This window comes from Camellia sinensis, chromosome 14 (genome assembly GCF_055761805.1).
Source record: "Camellia sinensis isolate YWXY chromosome 14, ASM5576180v1, whole genome shotgun sequence".
In the NCBI taxonomy this organism is placed as follows: Eukaryota; Viridiplantae; Streptophyta; class Magnoliopsida; order Ericales; family Theaceae; genus Camellia; species Camellia sinensis.
In genome coordinates this window covers 26,983,852-27,005,672 of record NC_138974.1, presented here as the reverse complement: position 1 = coordinate 27,005,672, position 21,821 = coordinate 26,983,852, and the positions used below count along the sequence as shown (strand labels likewise).

The following is a 21,821-nucleotide window of genomic DNA, read 5'->3' as shown; positions in this document are numbered from 1 at the left end:
GCCTAGAAGGCGAGCAAATAGAGAATTCGGGTTAGGCGCTAGAAAGCGACTAGACTTATATCTGTATGATGTATCGAGGATGACGTCACTCTTTTGGAAGAGTTACTCCACCGTAACATGTATTCATACTATATGTGCTTGGCGACTGAGTAATGAGGTGAGAGAATGGATCCCTGTTTCCTCACCGTGTGAGTCTTACGTGTCATTATTGATATGACTTTCATTTATGCACCCTTTTGTGACTTTTGACTATGTCATAAGGTAAGGGGTTGATGTTCTGCTACTTTGGTATGTTGCCTGCGGTCATGTATGATTCGGCCTTAAGGGACATCACTGGGAAAGCGGTCAATACTAAACTAAATGGCATGAGGGCAAAGGGAAGATCATCTAGTATTACACCACTGTTGTATATTCACTGCCGGCAACTCACATCGCTCTGTATGAGAAGTGGATTGAGTGTGAATATATTGCAAGAATTGAGAGGGTCAAACATGCTCTTTTGAGGGATTAGAGATGTTTTTTGGACCGGTGTAATTAGATGTCTCTGGGGTATATGAGACACTATTTCTGTTCTTTTTGGGTTGATGTCTCTATGCTGGCTCATTTTGAGTTTCTAGTATAGAGCTCCCACATGCAAGTGTTCTCAGCAGTCGCACGGTGTAGTGGCTAGTATGAGATTGTTTATTTTTTGAGGAGATTGAGATAGAGATGTGGCAGTGTCATGCCAACTCCTGTCTGAGTGGGAGATGTTAGAAATTGGGCGCCCATGTGGCATGACCCTTAGAACCTTTTGAACCTGAACCTTTTGAACCTTATCCATGTAAGTTTGAATTTGAATTCAAACTTATTTGGATAACCATTCAGGATATCTATATCTATCATATCAATAGATATGGATAGATGGATAGATAGATATTGGTTATATATCAGATTATATGGTTAATCTAAAGATATACGTATATCAGATATACGTTCTGTGATTTTTACCCATAACCTTTTTTCCAGACTCTCTCTCTAACTCTCTCCTAGAAAACAACGTCAAGCCATTTTGCACTGTAACTTGTGTGGGTGATACTCATTTTGTAGTATCACTCCACTGCTGGGTTCGTTGACTATCAGATTTTGGAAGCACATGATTTACCCACGAGGTTGTGTCATTAAGGTATGATCTGAATTATTTTTATCCGCTGCGTTAATTTATAATGCTTTATGATTTACATAAAAGAATTTGAATGAAAGAAGAGAAAGGGAGTGAGGTGTGGGAGAAAACCAGTGTGGGTTCGCTTCCCCATGGATGATCACCTAACTTAATATCATACAAATTAATACAGAATATATGGTAATAATACCTCAAAATTTTATAATATAAATTATGAAATGATATAATTTTTCTTACCACAAAATATAACATTTTTATACACCACAAAATATAATATTTTGCTCACTATGAAATATACACATTTTCATTCTTTATAATATATATAATTTTTCACCATATGGTACACACCATAAAATCAACTATCAAATATTATTATAACCCCTATATAATAAATAATAACAACTTCCAAGGTGGTTACTACCAATCACATAATTAAAAAGGACCAAACAGTTAAACATGAGTCACTAAATAAACTCAAATTAAATTAAATATAAATCATGGATCTCACCCATAAGTTAACATCACCCAATTATACACCAAAATAGACCCAACAAATTTATCTCAAATCTTGGTCCAAACACCCAAAACTCAATTTCAAATTCTGCTATAAATTAAACTGAACACCAATCAGTCCGTGAATTTTCATAAAATAAATACTCATCATTTAATTCTGAAATAATTTATCCAACGTGCTAGACTCATATGAGAACAACATATAATCATTTCATAATTTTCTGAGATCGGGAACTGTTTTTAAAAAATACAAAGCCGAACTATTTTCGCACAGAATTTACACAGCAATCAAATTTGAAAATTTGCTCAATTAAATTATGCACTGACTATATATATATATATATATATATATATAATTGAGTCATTACAGTGTGCTAATATCACGTGAGATGGAACAACCCAGTTTAATGGTGGGCCACGCTTTCTTAACTCACTACAGGAAAAATGGGGTATTGCAACGGTTCTTTTATGGCGTTTATGAAAATGCCATTATAAATTAATAAAACACAACGTTTTGAAAAATGTTGTCTCTGACCTCAGTTAAACGGCGTCATATTGGGTCAATTTATTGACCATCCAAACCTCTGTCTCTTTCAACTCAGTCTCTCTCTTTCTTAGTCTCTTCCACAACTTAGTCTCCCTCTCTTCCAAAACCCTAGATTTGAAGCTATCACTATCACTTTCACTTTCATTCTCAAACAAACTCACTCTCTTTCGCTCAATTTCAAACACACACACACACACACACACTCTCGCTCGCTCGCTGGATTGCAGATTTTGCATTTGATTAGTTTCTCACTCTCACACACCATGGTTTGCACTTAATTGATCTTTGTTGCTCGCAATCGAACTATCTAGTTGTTCTTCATTGATCTTTGTCGCTCGAGGGCTTTGCTCTAGCTGTTCTTCATCGAACTCAAACTTGAACTCAATCTGTTCTTCATCAAATCGCAGATGCAAAATTGATATCATTCTTGAACCATATCGATCTCTCTTGCTCTTATCTCAGGTACATTTTTCATTCTCTACTTTCTCATTGTCAAATCTGCTGATTAACTTTGAAATTTTTTCATGCTTTAGTTTAAAAAAAAACTACTTTATATAATTCGTGATGATCTTTCTATTCTAGTTCTTTAGATTATTTATGATTTTAGCATTGCAATTTGTTTTGGGGGGGGGGGGGGAGAGGGGAACTAGTTAATATTCACTTGATCCCTATCTTGAATTGGATGTTGTGTTTCATTGCTTACTCGATGACTTCTCTTCTGAACAGTTATTGGTAATTTTATTCTTCTTTCTTACTCTGTCTCTGTTTGAGAGAACTAATTGATGATGTGTTTGATTACTTACTCAAGTAGTTGATCTCTGTTTCTGAAAGTTGTCTTTAATGTTGTTTTTGAACATAGAAATGATGTGATACATAAAACAAATAACTTGTTACTATTACATTTTAATGACTTAGTTTTAATAATTGTAACTTAGATGGAAAGACCTATTTTGGATGATTCTTCTGTTTAAATCTGAGTGGTCTTATTTTGAAATGAATGTGAAAGTGTTGAAAATAGTATTGATGAATAGAGTAATTTTTATTTTTGCTTTTTGGGTCTGATGAATACAGTAATTTGAGTTAGCCATGAATCAATCTGTCCTAGAATAACCCATTTATAAATTCCCCTGAGTTGTTTTTTGTATTCAACTGCCTAGAACAATTGTTAGTTTGTCATTCGATTATCACTACTGTCATAGTTGTCGAAGCGGAGGGTGTTAGAATATGGATTTATAAAACGATGCAAAACATTTTTAACTGTGACACTAGTTGTTGAAGTGGTATCAAAGACAAGGAGACTGAGGAAAAAATTCTTGAAAAATAAAAAAGGACACCTCTATTGTGGTGGTTGGCTAACATAAGCTCATTAGAGGTGTCCTATTGAAGATGATTGTAGTAAGAAAAATAGGACACCTCTACAGTCATGTAATGTGCTATCAACTACAATCATGAAATTTTTTACTTTGTGATCAATCAGGATAATTTGGTTATTCTTGTAGAATCTTCATTAGAGATACCTAGTCATCTTGATGAAGCTCTATGTCATAATCTATCAAGAGCATTATAGAAACTATTAGTTTCTTCATTAATATGCTTCATGCTATAAATGCTTCTAGTATGCTTGATAGTTCTGATTCAGGTTGCACCATTGAGATGCAAAAATCATGATAGTTGTTAATTTAGCAAGTAATTATTCATGCATGCATAAATAGCCGTAGACCCATCCAAGAATCTTCATTAGAGATACCTAGTCATCTTTGATGAAGCTCTTCTTGGATTGTCCAGTTTGGATAGTTCAGAAGCACAAGTCTATGTTGTAATTAATATTTCTACTGCTTAAATGTAGTCCATCTCATAGAGATTTCATGTAGTAGCTCCTTATGTTCTTTGGGTGCATACTAGACAAGGTGTAGTAGTACACCCAGTCTATGTCAGTACTTGGAGAACCATGGGGAGATGTTGCCGAAATTTCGTTAGACATGGATAGAGAGGTATGAGCTACTTTTTACAATATAGACTGTGCATTCTTGAATAGGAAAGTAGGATGAACCAACCTATTAGACAAGAGTTAGAGGTGAATGGTGTCATGTCGCATGCATTATAAGGTACTTAATTGAGGTTAAGAATAATTAAAATGAAATGATAATTTGAACTTTGTTGATTTGGCAGTGACATTTGTAGTGTACGAAGAAGTCAGATGGATAAAAGTTGGATAAATCAGCATAGGTTGCACCCAGAATATATAGAAGGGGTTAAGGAATTTGTTAAACTTGCATGCCAAAATAATCCTCTATCAAATGAAGTCACATGCCTATGTAAACAGTGTTGGGATGTCAAACTAGTAAAGAAAGACCTTTTAGGGGAACATTTAATGGCCAATGGGTTTCTTCCAAGCTACACTAGATGAATTTTTCACGGGGAAGATTTATCGGCGTTTATGCCATTGAATGAGAATATCAGGGATTTGAATGGTGGTGATGAAGTCAATGAAATGATATATGAGGGGTTTGGACTTCATCCAACAAGCTTAGTCCATCTTGCTAGTAATAAGACAGGAAGTTCTAACATCGAACTAGGCCCGGATAAGAAAATTGAAAGATTTTTCAGTTTATTGAAGGAGGTCGAAAGAGAGTTGTATCCAGAGTGTCACAAGTTTTCAACACTCTCATTTGTTGTTCGATTATTTCATATCAAGTGCCTTAGTGGATGGAGCGGCAAGTCTTTCATAATGTTGCTTAAGCTTTTCAAGGATGCATTCTCAAAATGTGAAACTTTGCCAAAGTCATTCTATGAAACAAGGGTACTCCTTAGGAAATTGGGCCTCGATTATCATAAGGTACATGCATGCCCAAAAGATTGCTCACTGTATTGGAAGGAGACAGCTAGTAGGGATGATTACATAGTGTGTCAGACGCCTAGATACAAACAGTTTGAGGGTGAGAAGAATGATTATAAAAAGAAGCAACAAAGAATTTCCCAGAAGATTGTGAGATACTTTCCTTTAATTCCAAGGCTTCAAATATTGTTCATGTCATCCAAAACTGCTTCATTAATGAGATGGCATGCAGAGGGCTGAATTGATGACAACAAAATGAGACATCCTGCTGACTCTCCTATCTAGAAAAATTTTCATACTTTGTATTCCAAGTTTGCGAATGAGCCTCGCAATGTCAGACTAGGTTTAGCAGCGAATGGATTTAATCCATTCAAGGCAATGAATCTTGCTCATAGTAGTTGGCCAATTATTGTGATGCCTTATAATTTGCCACAATGGTTGTGCATGAAGCAACCTCATATGATGATAATATTTCTCATTGATGGTCCTTCTTCACCTGGCAATAACATTGATGTCTACTTGTGCTTGTTAGTGGATGAACTAAATGAATTGTAGAAAAATGGTGTTCAGACATATGATGCTGAAACTAATCAAATGTTCCGAATGCACGTGGTCTTATTGTGGACAATAAATGATTTTCCTGCATATGCAAATTTGACTGGATGGAGCACGAAAGGCACTTTAGGTTGTCCTTGTTGTAACATACGTACTTGACATCGGTATTTGAAGAATGGAAGAAAAATTTGTTACATGGGGCATTGCCGTTGGTTGAATGCGAGTCAAATTTCGTAAAGGTGGTGCATCTTTTGATGGAACTTCTGAATTTGAACCATGTCCGACTCGGTTATCAGGGGCTAATGTATTACAACAGCTAGGGCCTAAGCATCAACAAACTAGCAGATGAAAAAGAACCAGGAAAGGAAAGGAAAAAGAGGACAACGAGGAGGATCATAATTGGAGGAAGAAGAGTATTTTCTTTGAGGTTCCATATTGGGAGCATAATTTGATTCGCCACAATCTTGATGTTATGCACATTGAGAAGAACATGTGTGATAATGTATTGTGGACGATATTAAATGTTGATAGGAAAAGAAAGGACAATTTAAATGCTCGTCGAAACTTGCAAGATATGAGAATTTGAAAGGCACTACATCCTAAAAAAGGGGTTGGGAACAGGTATTATTTGCCGCCTGCATGTTTCTCTATGAATAATAGAGAGAGAGGTTTGTTTTGTACACTCCTGAAGAATATCAAAGTTCCAGATGGGTATGCATCTAATATTTCTCGTCGTGTTAACCTCAAACAACATAGCATATCTGGACTGAAAAGTCATGACAACCATATATTGATGCAACAAATACTTCAAATAGCAGTGAGAAATTTGTTACCGAAGAAAGTAGTTGAACCATTGATTGAGTTAAGCAATTTATTCAAGCAGTTGTGCTCCAAAACTCTAGAGCCAGATAGGTTACATCACCTTCAATCCCAAATTGCTCTTACACTTTGCCATCTTGAGAGAATTTTTCCTCCATTCTTTTTCGATATAATGGAGCACTTGCCCATTCACCTAGTAGAGGAGGCCAAGATTGCCGGTCTAGTGCAATATCACTGGATGTACTTTATAGAAAGTTGTGCAATTCTACTCCAATTTACATTTGTATTCATTTGTTTGTTTATAATTGAAAGTCATGTGTGCATTTGTTTGTTTATAGGTATCTTATGACACTTAAGTCATATATGTGTAATCAAAGTCATCCAAAAGGTTCAATTATAGAGGGATACTTAGTTGAAGAGTGTATGACCTTTTGCTTAATGTAACGCCCCAAATTTCTAGCCCAAATGATAATACAACAATCATGGCTCTTTCAAGGAAAACAAAATATAAATCTCCAAACTTACATTACATGATACAATAGTTCTTCATGCAACAATACATTAATCCAATAACAAGTAAATAAACAAATAAATATCCGCAAGGGTTTACAAGTTTCCAAGGCTTGAGCCTGGTTACACAAAACAGTTATTCAAACTAACACACATACAACCCTGGCTTACACACAGAGTCACAACATAATGAGAGTCTCGTACTCTCAACACACATTTTCTCGCCTTTAGTTAGGCGGCATCACCATATCTTTTCCTACACAAAAATCCCATAGGGTGAACATAAAGCCCAGTAGGAAATCCTTAACAAATTATATACATTTTATACAAGTCTCAAGAGATGAAATGCACATGCCATGTTATGCCCCTTTTTGATGATAAATCACATTTTCATCTTTTGAAAACCATCATGCTCAATGATGTCATGCAATTTCAATTGTTCAAAACTTAACAATTTATTTCAAGAGCGGTAAAGATGACTCTGGTAATCTCTAGGTCAGTGTCTGCAAGTAGACTATACAAGTACTACAAATTTGTCATTTTTACCGGTATTAACCGGAAGGCTCGACACCTATCCGCACGGGTTTTCAGTCTTTCACCCTGGACTCTCAGGCCAACTTATTCAATATCATCTACACCACTTATCAAAACTTAACAATGTATTTACCCTAAAACCATTCCATGAAAACATGTTTCTCAACATTCTTTTCTCAATGCAAGTTTTCAAATCAACTTTCAAAGCTTAATATAATCAAATGAATTGATATGCCAATAACACAAGATGAATATAAATACTTTTATTCCAATTCATCATCCAAGGAATAACACAATTCCCTCTTCTCAAGTATCCTCAACAACTAGTCATTTCAAGACTATTTCAACGTTTTGAACAATAATTTCCAAAATGAACAATAATTCTCATATTCCCCGAAATTCATCATTTATATAAATATAAATAAGAAATTTTCCAAACATCCATTTATTTGACACACAAAATAAATATAACAATATCATTCATGGATTTTCAGTCTCTTAAAAAAAAATCCCCAAATTCTAGGTTTTCTCACCAAAACTATACAACTCAAATCTTTTGAAAGAAAACCTTCCAAAATCATCTTTTCTTCAATTAACGAAGATCAAAAACCCATAAGATCATTTTAAAAGAACAAGAGACAAACCCACTTTCAAAATCGCTCAACTTCTTGAATTAACAATCAATTTTCAAAGCTATCGAAAGATGATTTCGAAAATCATATAGATCTTGCAAAATCATATATATAACTCTAAGAAAATCCCTACCTCAAGTTTGAAGAAGAAATGAGATGAAACCCCCAAAATCAATGGTGTCAAAACTCGATCTTCACCGCACACAATGAAGCTCTCGAGAAGTTATCCAACTTTGATGAAGAACTTATGGTAGAACTCTAATGAATCTCGAGAAATCAAGGTTTTGATCCAATTTGGCGTAGAGAAATGTAGAGAGAAGGGAGAGGAAATGTTTTTAGAGGGAGAGAGATATACAAAAGTGATCTGAAATATCAGATTCACGAACTGATATAACATGGTGCGCGCAAGTGTGGAAAGCCCCGCTGGAGCGTCGAATACACCTTCCCAGTACTTTTGCAAACAGGTCAAACTTCTGGAACCAAACATTCTCTGCTCGAGTGCATAAACAGCCGCTTGAGCGGACAAGCAACTTTGAATACATTTCGTATTTTTGCTTCAGGACGTTGCCCCTCGACCCAGCCAAGGCGCTGCCCTCGGACCCGCCAAGGGGCGCTACCACCTAGACCCCCGTGAGCTGATCGGGCAGCTCGATCCCCGACTTGCCCAATCGAAGTGGCAAAACATGAAAGAAGGATCGAAACCGGGATCGCTACACTCAAGATACTTGGATGATGTCGAATCAAAATTGAATCGACCAATAAGGAATTACGATGTTAGCGACAATCCTGGGATATTACCGGGTCATACTTTAGGAAAAAGAAAAGGGTTTGCACTTGATAACACATCATGGGTACAAGCTCATCGTTATGTGTTATTTAACACTGTTGTGGTTGTCCCATATCGAGAGTAAGATACACATCTTTGTTCCAAAATTTTATTGATATCATTAATAAGTATCTTGCATTTTATAAGTACTTTAAATGTGTAGGGAGCATCGTGATTTTATTAAGAGGTCACATCGTCGTCTCAAAGATTTTGATGTGGATCGCCGTCACAATGATGAGTTTCCCAGATGGTTCAATTCTCATGTAAGTACTAATAACTTACATGTTTCCAATTTTTAATTCTCATGTTTTCAATTTTTAATTCTCTGTCAGTCAATGTTTAATTTTGTTAACTTTTTAAAAATAGGTTGAAGAGTTTCTAGCTATTGAAAATGTTGTGTTGTCATATGAGATTAAAATTTTTGGCATTGGGACCTAGTAAAAAGGCCACAAGATTCAGTGGGTATATAATTAATGATACTAGATAGCATATGAGGAGTTGTGAGTGGAGAAGAAAGACTCAAAATAGTGGGGTTATGGTGAAAGCAAATACTTGTAACTATGCAAGTACTAGAGACATACGTAGAAACTCGGAGTTTGTAATAGAATTGTTTACTACGTTAACTGATTTGGAACACCGAACACATTTGAAACCATCGAACAAAACATTAATTGATTAGGTAGTTTCAAATGTTTTTCATTGAAGATGAATACATGGGTTTAGAATGGTGATGAAGAAGAATACGATTAGAGTTTAGATTGGTAAGGAATATGTATAGATAGGAATTGAGGTGTGTGTATAATATTATAGAACGTCATTCTAATTGTTTTCATTTGGTGGGTGAGTGTTCCATTAAAAGTTGTTATTTAATGCACTTCAGAGTATAATTGTAATAAAAAAAAAAATTGAGAATTAAGAGGTCTAAAAAATTAAGTACTAATAGCAGCACTCTTTGTTTTTCCAATGGAATGGGCGTGACATGACTTCTCTTTGCAGAATATCATCACTACTTTTTTTTTTTTTTTAGAGAGACACAGGGTACTTTGGTAAATTTACTACCTCCGTTAACTGGTTATTTGACAGGGGATATTTTGTAATTTTTGAAAACATAGTGGTATTTTATATTTTGCTTGAATCTTAAGGGGGTGTTGGTAATTTGTCCTAAAATGTAAGAAGACCACTCCCAAATTTGTCCATGACTATCTATATGTCTAACTATCTATGCGATTAAATGGACCTTAAATGATGCGTCAATACTTTACTAGTTTCATGCGAACGGTAAAGGTCAATCAAAACTTAGTATTGTAAATCAAATGTCACTGTAAATCTTTACACTATGTGTTTCTAAATTTAATAAATTAAAAAATTAAAATGTTAAAAAATTAAAAAATCATGTAAAAAAATTAAAAATTAATTTTCATTCTTTTTACTTTTTGCACATTTTTTTATGAAAGGTAAAAAATTCAGTCCTACATATTTCAAGTATTTTGTCAAAAAATTAAATAATCACAAAAGAACATCACTTTTTATATAAACCTAACTATCTAGCAAATCAAGACCAACAAGGACATGGCATGAACTTGCCAGTTTCATGCAAAATCTAAATGTCACTTTCAAACTTATCATTGTAAAACAAATATGTGACTATCAAACTTTATATTTCTAACTATTTAGCTAAATAAATGGACCAAAAAGGACGGGGCAAAACCTTACTAGTTTCATGTAAAATGTAAGAAGGTCACTCTCAAACTTATCAATGACTATCTATCCTTTTATGTCTAACTATCTATGTAATTAAATGGACCATAGACGATGCAGCAATATCTTACTAGTTTCATGCAAATTGTAAATATCAATCTAAACTCAGTAATGTAAATCAAATGTCATTATGAATCTTTACATTTAGTCTATATTTGAAAATTGGCTAAATTAATTAAAAAAGATTAAAAAGTCATACAAAAAAGTAAAAAATTATTTCCATTCTTTCTATTTTGTACACAAATTAGTCATAAAAACTCAAAAAGTCATTCTTAAATATGTCAATTTTTTTCATTTTATATTTTTAGTTACAAAACTAAAAAAACATTAAAAAATATTCTCTAAAACATTAGCTTTAAAGCAATAAATTTGATTAAGGTTATAATAACATTTGATTTAAAGGAATAAATTTGACTAAGATTATAATAACATTAGTCATAAGTTAACACCACCCACGATATAAAGTTACTATAGAAAAAATCAAAATGATCGCAGTGGCACTACAAGAAATAACACCTTTGCTGACCAAAAAATTGGTCGCTAAAAGCTCATTTTTAGTCGGCAAAAGTTATCCGCGACCAATTTTTTTGGTCGCTACTTTGGTCGCCAATTGAGGGTCAGCAAAAGTAATTCGCGACCAAAATTTTTGTTGGTTGGAAAAAGTTGGATTTGCCGACTAAATTTTTGGTCGCTAAATATATCATTACTACGACTAATCCATTTTGTCGGTAAAACACTTTGGTCGCGAAAAGTGATATTTTCCCGACCAAATATCTTAGTCACCAATTGTCACATTCCACGACCAAAAAGTTAGTCGTCAATTATCACATTCCACGACTAAAAAATTTGGTCGCCAATTATGACATTCCATGACTAAAAAGTTAGGTCGCAATTGTGACGTTTCACAACCAAAAATTTTGATCGCCAATTGTGACATTTCACGACCTCTTAGTTTGGTCACCAATTGTCACATTCTATGACCAAAAAGTTTGGTCGCCAAAAGGAATGTTTGTGCCAACATGCAACAAAATAAACCTATAATTCATAATAATCTATCCAATCCATTCAATACAATCTGTAATTTACAATAATCAATCAAACCAACAATTCACTTGAATCATGAACATTCCACAAAATATATAAATCATCAAATTCTGAAACTGTTTGTTAGGTTTTTTTCTTGGCAATCCCATTTGAACAAAACTCCTTTCAGTTGTACTTATTTTTGCACTTTTTATTTCAGTGAGGCTATGAGTGTTTAGATGTGAATCCAACCCGAATTGTGCCTTGCAGAGAAGTTTGTGATATTAATACTTTCAAGATTGCCACTTCGCTGATTATAACGGGGATCGAGCTGCCCGATCAGCTCGCGGGGGTCCAGGGGGCAACGCCCCTTGGCAGGTCTGGGGCAGCGCCCAGGCGGGGTTGAGGGGCAGCGCCCCCGAAGCAAAATGCAAAACCAAAATGCAAAATTGCATTCGAAGTTGCATGTTTGCCCTTGCTCGCTCGAGCGAAGGAGTTCTCGCTCAAGCGAAGGCTGCGTCCATATAAAAACCTGAAAGAGATGATTTTACGCTCGAGCGTAGGTTGTTTAGCTCGAGCGAGGCCACTTATGGAAAACACGCGTTTTTGGTTCCTCGCTCGAGCGAGCATCGCGATTCAGATTTCTATAAGTACGTGTTTCTGTCAGATTTTAGGATTACTTCTCTAGATCTTCTTCTTGGGTTCTAGGGTTTATATCTGGGGATATTTTGTTAGTTTTTTTTTGATGTTTTGATTGAGTATTCAACTCATAGTTTAAAGAGTTTATATCAAAGGATTGTTTGTTTGTTCTACACAAAAAAGAGAGTTGTTCTTTGGTGGATTCTAAAGAATTCGAGCCTCAAGCTTTGGTGGATTCTGGAGTGGCTCATCGTCAAGACAGTTCCGAGGTGAAGACGGGTTAGAAGAGGCACATAGGGGTTGGTTCAATTCGGGATGCGGATTCGCTAGGTAATTGAGATTATACCTGTGTAATTCCTTTATATCTTCTTAGTGGATTGTTTTGTGGCTGTTGCTCGTGGTTTTTTTTATCACAATTGGTGGTGTCCAATTGTGGTTTTTTCACGTAAAATCGTTGTGTCGATTTGTCTTGATTGTTTGATTGGGATTGTTGTTTACTGCTTAAAATTGATACATAATCACAAATTAACATCTAGGGGATTTCTAGATTTTTCAATGTTTAATTAAAGTCAACAACTATTATAAGTTTTCATCCACAAGTAATTCCAAACTACATATTCCTTCAATTTAAAATCCACTTGTAATCTTATATAATCATCCAATTCACAGCCATCTAGCATTAAAATTTAAAACATATTCTTTAATGCTGTGTTTGGTTGGGGGATTTGAGGAGGGATTTGGAAAGAGAAATGGAAAAGGTAGGTGAAATGTGAATAAAACATACCCATATTTCACCTAGTTTCACACACCTTTTCCCTTTTCTTTTCCAAATCCCTCTCCAAATCCCCTAACCAAACACAGCGTAAGTGAAGAGTAGAACTCCCTTTGCATAGTATTAATAGATTTCATTGATTGAGCAGAAAGAAAATTCTTCCAGCAGTATTCATATCCAGCTTCGCCTCTTTCGGCTTCTTTCCAGCCCTCATAAGCTCGGACAAGAGCAAAGTGATCACTGCAATCACGTGAAAATTGTGCTTTTGATGCTTCTGCTAGCTACAAAGAGAAAGACACACAAATCAATTAGTAAAACAGATAAGATAAGATACTCAAATTTCCAGCAAAAGCTATCTATTAGTGAAATCACAATGCCTTGTTACACGCCATTTTGAATAATCTAAACAGGAGTTACACGAGGAAATGGCCAATGTTTAGAACCATTGCTAGCATCCTTTGTGAAGACTGCAAAGTGGCCCATTTAGCCATAATAACCACCAACCAGCTGCTAAATAGCCAATAGAGGTTTTCATTTTGCAGATTTAGATAGGGAATTAAAAACTAATTGAACAAACTATATACCATATGCTCAACAACTTCCTAAGAAAAAAAAAAAAAAAAAGAAAAGGGTAAAAAGGATAATCTTGAGTTTTATCTTGTAATTGGTTTTCAGAAAACTAAAATTCTACTGCACAAAGTTGTAGTAAGCACAGTTGCAGGAATACTTGTAACTCAAGTACTTGTACTACATAATTCAAAACATGAAGAAGATACAAAGATACAAAATTCTTTCTTTCTATTCTCTCTCACTACAAGAAATGTGTGATTTAACGGCGTTTTATTAAAGGTCACGTTTTTTAATATTTAACGACGTTTTATAAACGTCGCATTTTGGTTTAAATAAAACGGTACCGTTTAGCTGATAGAAGACGTTTAAAAGCGCCTTAAAATGTTATCCCCTTCTCACGCGCTCCCTCCCTCTTCAAACCCTCATTCTAAATCTGAGAAACCCATCTTCTCACTCTCACTCTTTCAAATCTGAGAAACACAAATGTATGAATCTCGCTCGCTCGCTCTCTTTAAACCCTTAAAGTGATTTCGATTTCGAAGTTCGGTGATCCAATCTCAGACTGATTTCGATTTCGTAGAGCAAAATCGATTTCGTAGAGCAGAATTGATTTCAATTTCAATTTGGAAGATACAATTCAACCTTCTTCAGCTAGGTGATTTCGATTTCGAAGCTCTCTCTCTCTCTCTCTCTCTCTCTCTCTCTCTCGATTTCGAAGCTCCACCACCACCACCACCATCACCATCTGCATCGTCTACTAAGGTGAGCACTACTGTCTACAATCTCGATTTCGATGTCGAAGTTATCTCTCTTTCTCTCAAGATCTTCATTACGTTGATTCTTCTCCTAGGGTTTACAATCTTGAACCTCCTCTTAGGGTTTGGATCAACTCTCCTCTTGCCTGACTTGCCCCGTGCTATTTCAAGTTGTAAATTCGGTCTCTGATCTTGAAGTTCATATTTAATTATAAATTTGTTGTGGGAGATTTCAATTTGAATCCATGTGTTCATTTAATTTGAATTTGAATATGAATTTATAATTGTCAAATCTTGAAATTCAATCTGTGATGCTATAATGTTGAACTTGAGTGATTGCTTCCTCATGAATTTACTTGAGTTATTGTGTACTTATCATCTCTAAGTTTATATTGCAAGGCTTCTCTGTTTTAGTATTCTGTTCCATGTTGCTGTCCTTCTCCGATATTGAAAAACCTGAGTGAGTCCAACCATGCTTAGTGGTTGTGCTAAGACTGATTTGAGGGTTCTATTACTTGTTCATTTGAAAAAATTATGATGTGATTTTTCACAACACTGCCATGTATCATGCATGTGATTCCTGTAGATATTGTATTTGGGTAAGAAAATTAAATTAATAGATAGATAAAACACAAGTTTGATGTATACTCTAGTTATTGTAATTTGTTTCTCGGTGCCAATTTAATCTCCTATGTTCTAATACATCAATTTTCCCTTTGATGTTTCTTAAAATTGTATCAATTTTTAGTTTAATTGATAAGTCTATTTTAGAAACAAGACTCATACTGCAATTAAGGGGTAAACTCTCTCTAAGTTTGGTGTTCCAGGTTACATGTTATCTCATTTTTTTCCCTTCATTTTTGCTTCTTGAGTTTGTTAAATCTGAGATGTTGTATATAATCTTATTGTTATGATTGATAGATAAACTATATGTAAGTGGGTATAATCAAACTTTGATTTCATGTCTAACTCCACTGTCACTACAAGAAAACTTTGATAAATAATTTCAAGTATTTTATGCATTAATCTCTTGCACTTGATTTTAGAAAAAATGGGACAGTGGTAGTATATATTTGTCAATCTATTGAGTGATCAATAGTTATTTATTTTGTTTAGATATTTAATTTTGCATAATTTCAGCTTTGATTTTGGTGTTTGGGTCCAGCTCCTATTGTATTTGTTTGAACCATCATTCAACTACATCAAACTCTTTGGTATACAAAACAGTGTTATTCCTTTGGTATATAAAATTAAAGAAGAAATGAATTTTATCTTGAATTTGTTAAATTGAGTTGAGATGCAAAATTATTGGTAAATTGCCACACGATCTAGTCTCTTTCACAAGAATTGTTTATTATCTTGGAAGATTAGTTTATTTCTTGTTAATTGTGGTGACTCAGTACACCATTTGTTCTTACTTATTCATACAATCCTAAGAGAATATGGTTTTGGTTTTGAAGTTCAGCCTCCTCTTAGCTATATGTAATTTAGCAAATTTATGTTGGACTTCTCTTTTAGTCCTATATTATAGCTCATTTTATGGCTTAAAAAGAGATAGAAAAGGAGGGAGTATAAGAAGTATCAGTGGGGTGTATTTTAACCAAATGCATATCAGAGAATAAGTATGGTACAGGATACTTGACAACTGTTAAGTTGGTTCAGAGAGCATTCATTTTCACATCATGTTTTTTAGGTCCTAGCTGAAGTTAAGCCACACAAAAACAGACAAGAGGTTCCATATATGTGCATGGTCAATGGGGTATTAGTGAAGATGGCGTTTTAAAAGTTGTTTCAAGTCACATCTCTTGCTTTACATTTGGGAAATTAACAAAAAATTAATCAAAACTATTCCATTACAATGCCATGATTTAAAAGCTCTGTTAACTTCTTTCACAACTTGTTTTTTATTACTATATATGCATCTGTGCTATTTTCAAATAAATAGCAACTTGTTTCACAACTTGTTTTTTCAAATAAATTTGTGTTAAATTGAGACAAAAGATTTCATCTCATTGTTCATTTAAGGCATGTAACTGCTATCAATGACAGTGACAGTGTAATGCCATGTACTTACTATTTGTCTTTTGGTTGGATGATCGATGTAAGAATTTCATAATTGTTTTCACAATCAGTGATAGTGTATTTGTTCTTGTTCTTGAACTAGGACAGCCTATGTTCATAGAAAATGAGTGTTTGCTGTTAATCTACTTTTGTGGTGGTTACATGCCAATTCCATTTACAATTTATACAAGAAATCATTTGATTTTTTTTTTCCAATTTCAAGGAAGCTGTGAGCTGTCAGTATTGCAAAGTTAAATTCCTTTTTGGTTTATGCTCTTAGGGATATTTTTTTTTTCCGTTGGTTTATGCTCTCGGATTTGGATTACCTTTATCATACTATGGATTTTTTGCATCTAGTCTGTTGGGGCACCATATTCTTGTGATATCAGCTACGAACCATTTCTTGGGCCTGAGGTTTGTTCCTATTTTCTTTTCAATTTTTGCTTCTTTTGAACATCACAATGTATGTTAGTGAAATGATGACTCCAACACATCTCCGAATCTGATAAACATATTTTGGTTTGATTTGAAAGTCATGCTAAAAGTACTATATGGTTTTATTCTTGTTTTATTTTTAGAGATGGTTCTTTTTTTTTTTAAAAAAAAAAAAAAACAAATTGTAATTTCATTTATTGGTAGCCTAGTTTAAATGAGAAGTGAAAATACATTCCACATGATTCTCATGACTTTGCTTGTTCATTTACCTTCTGATTGAAAGATCTTGCCATCCTCATGGGTACTTCAGTTATAGTGGGCAGTCCCTCTTCTTGATTATTTATGAGCAAATAAAGATATGTTGACTATATTTACAATTGCGAGCTTATAGGGGGCAGTCCCTCTTCTTGATTATTTATGAGCAAATGAAGATATGCTGACTATATATACTTTAGCTATAATAGTCAGCTTGATCTTCATCCATAACAAATGATGGGTATGTATGCAGATTATCAGCCCATAAGAAGCTGGATCATAAGAAGCTGGATCATCTCGTAAGAATGGGGCAAATGGATATATTATGAGAATGACTTTGTTTTGGATATATTTGTTGAGATCGGAATGGGGCAAATGGATCATTATGAGAATGACTTTGAAGTAGATATGCTGAAAGATACCGCAGATTATTATTCTCGAAAGGCTTCAAACTGGATCTTAGAAGATTCCTGTCCAGATTATATGTTGAAAGTAAACATCTATTCATTTTCTTTTTTTCTTGTTAAGGTCAGATATATTTGTTTGATAATCCTATATAATTTCTAAAAAATCCTTTTGTAACTCTTGGCTGAGGAGTGTTTGAAACGAGAGAAGGATAGGGTTGCTCATTACCTACATTCTAGTAGCGAGCTGAAGTTGCTTGAGGTTTGTTCTTCCTCTTGTAAAGTCATACTAAATTTCTTTCCACCCAATAATAATTAGTCTTTTAATGGTTACTTCTTATTTATTTATTTATTTATTTTGAGGCCAATTTTGAAGATATGCACTTTTGCTGTTATAATTATGGGTAATTTTGTCTTCCTATAGAAAGTTCAACATGAATTGTTGTCCGTTTATGCAACCCAATTGCTTGAGAAGGAGCACTCTGGATGTCATGCATTGCTTAGGGATGACAAGGTAGTCATTTGGACCATTTTTTTTTATCAGACTTGGACAGTGTTATTATTCAAGCCTTCTTGCTGTTATTTCAGTTGCAATTAACTAAAGTTTATTGACATTTTTTTCCTATTCTCTTGTAGGTAGAGGATTTATCAAGGATGTATAGGCTCTTTTCCAAAATACCTCGAGGTTTAGATCCGGTTTCTAGTATATTTAAACAGGTTTTGGTCTTTAACTTGCAGTACATTGTTCTGTAAAGAATGTAGCATTGTGCCTCTGGTATTATTTGTTTCTTCCCCTTGTTTATTTTGAAGTTTGGCTGGGTTTTTCTTTATGCAGCATGTTACTGCTGAAGGTACAACATTGGTTAAACAAGCGGAAGATGCAGCCAGCAATAAGAAGGTGATGTAATCTTGATTGTGTTATTTCAGATCCCATAGTCTTTGTGCAATTTGTCTTCTGAGGAGGTGCATTTCACAAGGCTCATGATTGATCTGCCATTACATTGGATTTGGTTAACAAGTTATATACTCTTTTTTTTTTCTTTTTTTTTTGCTGAAGGAAATTAAATTTGGATTTTAATTAAATGAATGGCAATGTACAAAATTTAGCACTACATTTGACTTTGGGGGTACAAATAATTGTTTGATGTGGTGGCATCATTGACCAAGGTTGTTCACTTAAAATTTTTCTTTCTTTTCCTTTTTTTATTTTATTTCCCCTTTTCTGGGTGGAAAGAACATATCTACTCTTGTATATGTCTTAGTGATAATCTTTTCTAATTTTATTTCTGGTTCTAATGCTAAGAAGTGTCCTGGTACAGGCAGATAAGAAAGATGTGGTTGGTCTGCAGGAACAGGTAATGTCAAATTCTTATAGTACTTCACTTCTAGGATTTGTCAATGGATTCTTGGTATGGGAACTGACTAACTTGTGGGGCCTTCAGGTTTTTGTTAGAAAATTTATCGAGCTTCATGACAAGTACATGGCGTATGTAAATAACCGTTTTATGAACCATACTCTTTTCCACAAGGTTTGTATTAAACAATTGCTGCATAGTCGTGGTTTCCTTCCTATTATTCATGTATTAAAATCTCCTTTGTTTGCCTTAGGCACTCAAAGAGGCTTTTGAAGTCTTCTGTAACAAAGGTGTTGGTGGAAGCTCAAGTGCAGAACTACTAGCCACATTTTGTGATAATATTCTTAAGAAAGGTGGGAGTGAGAAATTGAGTGATGAAGCCATTGAGGAAACACTTGAGAAGGTATGCTTCTATCTTTCATAGCATTTGCTTTGACTTATTGTTGAGAATGAGATACAAACAGTTGCAATTGGATTTCTTTTTATTCTACAGGTAGTAAAGCTCCTTGCTTATATTAGTGATAAGGATCTGTTCGCTGAATTCTACCGGTAATTTTATTTAATTTTTTGTTATTTTTCAAGTGATTGCAGAATATTGTGATTCGATGATTCATAGATACTTATTTTTTTTTGCAATGACTGGCAGAAAAAAGCTTGCTTGACGCTTACTTTTTGACAAGAGTGCCAATGATGAGCATGAGAGAAGTATCCTGACAAAGCTAAAGCAGTAGTGTGGTGGTCAGTTCACATCAAAGATGGAGGAAATGGTGAGTTGTCTACAGCCTGTATTAATTTGCAAGCCATGCTTTAATGTAGTTTTGGGATACTGGCAGAAATAATTGTTTTCTTGCTTTGCTGTTTTCCAGGTCACAGATTTGACTTTGGCAAGGAAAAATCAAACTAACTTTGAAAAGTACCTCAAAACCAATCCAGATGCAAGTCCTGGGATTGACCTGACTGTTACTGTCCTAACTACTGGCTTTTGGCTTGGTTACAAGTCTTTTGACCTCAACCTCCCAGCAGAAATGGTAATGCTTGTAGATTTTTATTTGCACATAGATTGAAATTTTGAAATTGTTTCTTTTAATGTGAATTTATGTCATATGTTGTGTTTCTGAACTTTCCCACTGACGTCATTCTATTTATTCACTTCTGCTCTAGGTTAAGTGTGTGGAAGTTTTCACAGAATTCTATCAAACAAAAACAAAACACAGAAAACTTACATGGATTTATTCATTGGTACTTGTAACCTCAATGGAAAATTTGAACCCAAAACTATGGAGCTTATTGTGACAACCTACCATGTATTTTGTTGAAGAAACTTATTTTAATCTAATGCATGGATTTATGATTCTTAACGTAGAGGTTTGAGCTTTAGCATTTCATCCATACAGGATTCTGTGCTGCTGCTTTTTAATGCCTCAGACAGATTGAGTTACAGGAAATCATGACTCAATTAAACTTGACAGATGATAATGTTGTTAGGCTGCTTCATTCTTTTTCATGCGCAAAGTATAAGATTCTTAACAAAGAACCAAACAACAAAACAATCTCTCCAACGGATCCATATTAGTGTGATTTCTATTCCTTTTTAATTTTTTGGGGGAAATTACACTTCTTGACCATTTTGATTTTAATTGATGTATTTAAAATCTGAATTGTTTCTATTCTTAGGTATGCAATGCATTGTTTTTTATTTTTAATTTTGTTTTCAAGCTTAGTTTATTTATTATTTTAATAAACATCAATTTTAGTTCTTGATAATTATTTTTCAGGTATTTTTTTTGTTCAACCATATTAAATTAGCACAATTTAAAAATTAAAAAAAAAGGCTATGGCGACGTTTAAAAAACGTCCCTATATCCTACTCCAACGGCTAGATTTTAAAATGTATAAATGTCTATGATGGCATTTTCAAAAACGTCGCTAAATGTCCATAGTGACGTCATAATACAGCTAGGTAGGACATTTGGCGGCGTTTTTAAAATATAACGACGTTTTTCAAACGCCATAAAGTTATAGCGACGGCCGCGTCGTCGACGTTTCGTACTAAACGTCACAAAAAGAATTAGTGACGTGTTTAGTGCTTTTAGCGGAGTTTTTTAAACGCCGTTAAAAGTGGATTTTCCAGCAGTGTCTCTCTCTCTCTCTCTCTCTCTCTCTCTCTCTCTTTTATTTTCCTTTTTCTTATGTCTATTTTTCTGACTTATCCTCAAATAACAAGGTCCTATTGTCAATGAAACCAAAAAAAAACCCTTGAACTAAAAGCCCAACAAACAAGGTCTCAATCTTGAGGGACCAAGACATTCCAACAGTGTTACTTGAGCTGGGAGCAGGGCCTAGGTACTCCACTCGGACGAGTCTTAAAGAGAGACTTTGACCAAGAAGTATGTGCAAATTATGATACGCTAACTAACTAGTAAACCACCAGATATGTTTAACTCCAACACAAGTGTGTCTGAGTATGTTGTATAGTAAAAATTTTGAACATGATGTGCCTAAAATATTAATTCAATAGCCATAACCTCTGTTTGGAATTCTTTTGCTCCTTGCTTGGAATCAGCTGCAAGCACTTTAACAGCAATTGTCTCACTAGTTAACATCTGAGCTTTATAAACTGGACCAAATGCCCCTTGACCAATCAATGTGGTAAAATTATAGGTTGCTTTTGCAAATCCTTGATTTATTAGCAACAGAAAAAAGTTAAGAACTGACAAGGAAAAGAAGAATCTAACAAATAAACATGACCACCAAAAAAAATAAAACTAAAGAATATATATATATATATATATATATGTAGATGTATAAACTACTTGGTGCAGGCAGATTGTTATAGTATTAAGTAATCTGATATTCATTTTGT

General features: G+C 34.4%; 1 protein-coding gene across 1 annotated transcript; it reads left to right on the top strand.

Moving 5' to 3' along the window:
* Positions 1 to 16,711: 16,711 nt before the first annotated feature.
* LOC114300994 (cullin-1) lies at positions 16,712 to 20,318 on the top strand. Its single transcript, XM_082904200.1, is given in 13 exon segments — positions 16,712 to 16,923; positions 17,453 to 17,691; positions 17,797 to 17,865; positions 18,028 to 18,117; positions 18,240 to 18,320; positions 18,439 to 18,501; positions 18,923 to 18,958; positions 19,046 to 19,132; positions 19,212 to 19,361; positions 19,452 to 19,507; positions 19,605 to 19,725; positions 19,825 to 19,986; positions 20,120 to 20,318. Coding segments are annotated over 12 exon segments (1,173 nt in total). The 5' UTR covers positions 16,712 to 16,923; positions 17,453 to 17,565; the 3' UTR covers positions 20,252 to 20,318.
* Positions 20,319 to 21,821: the final 1,503 nt, after the last annotated feature.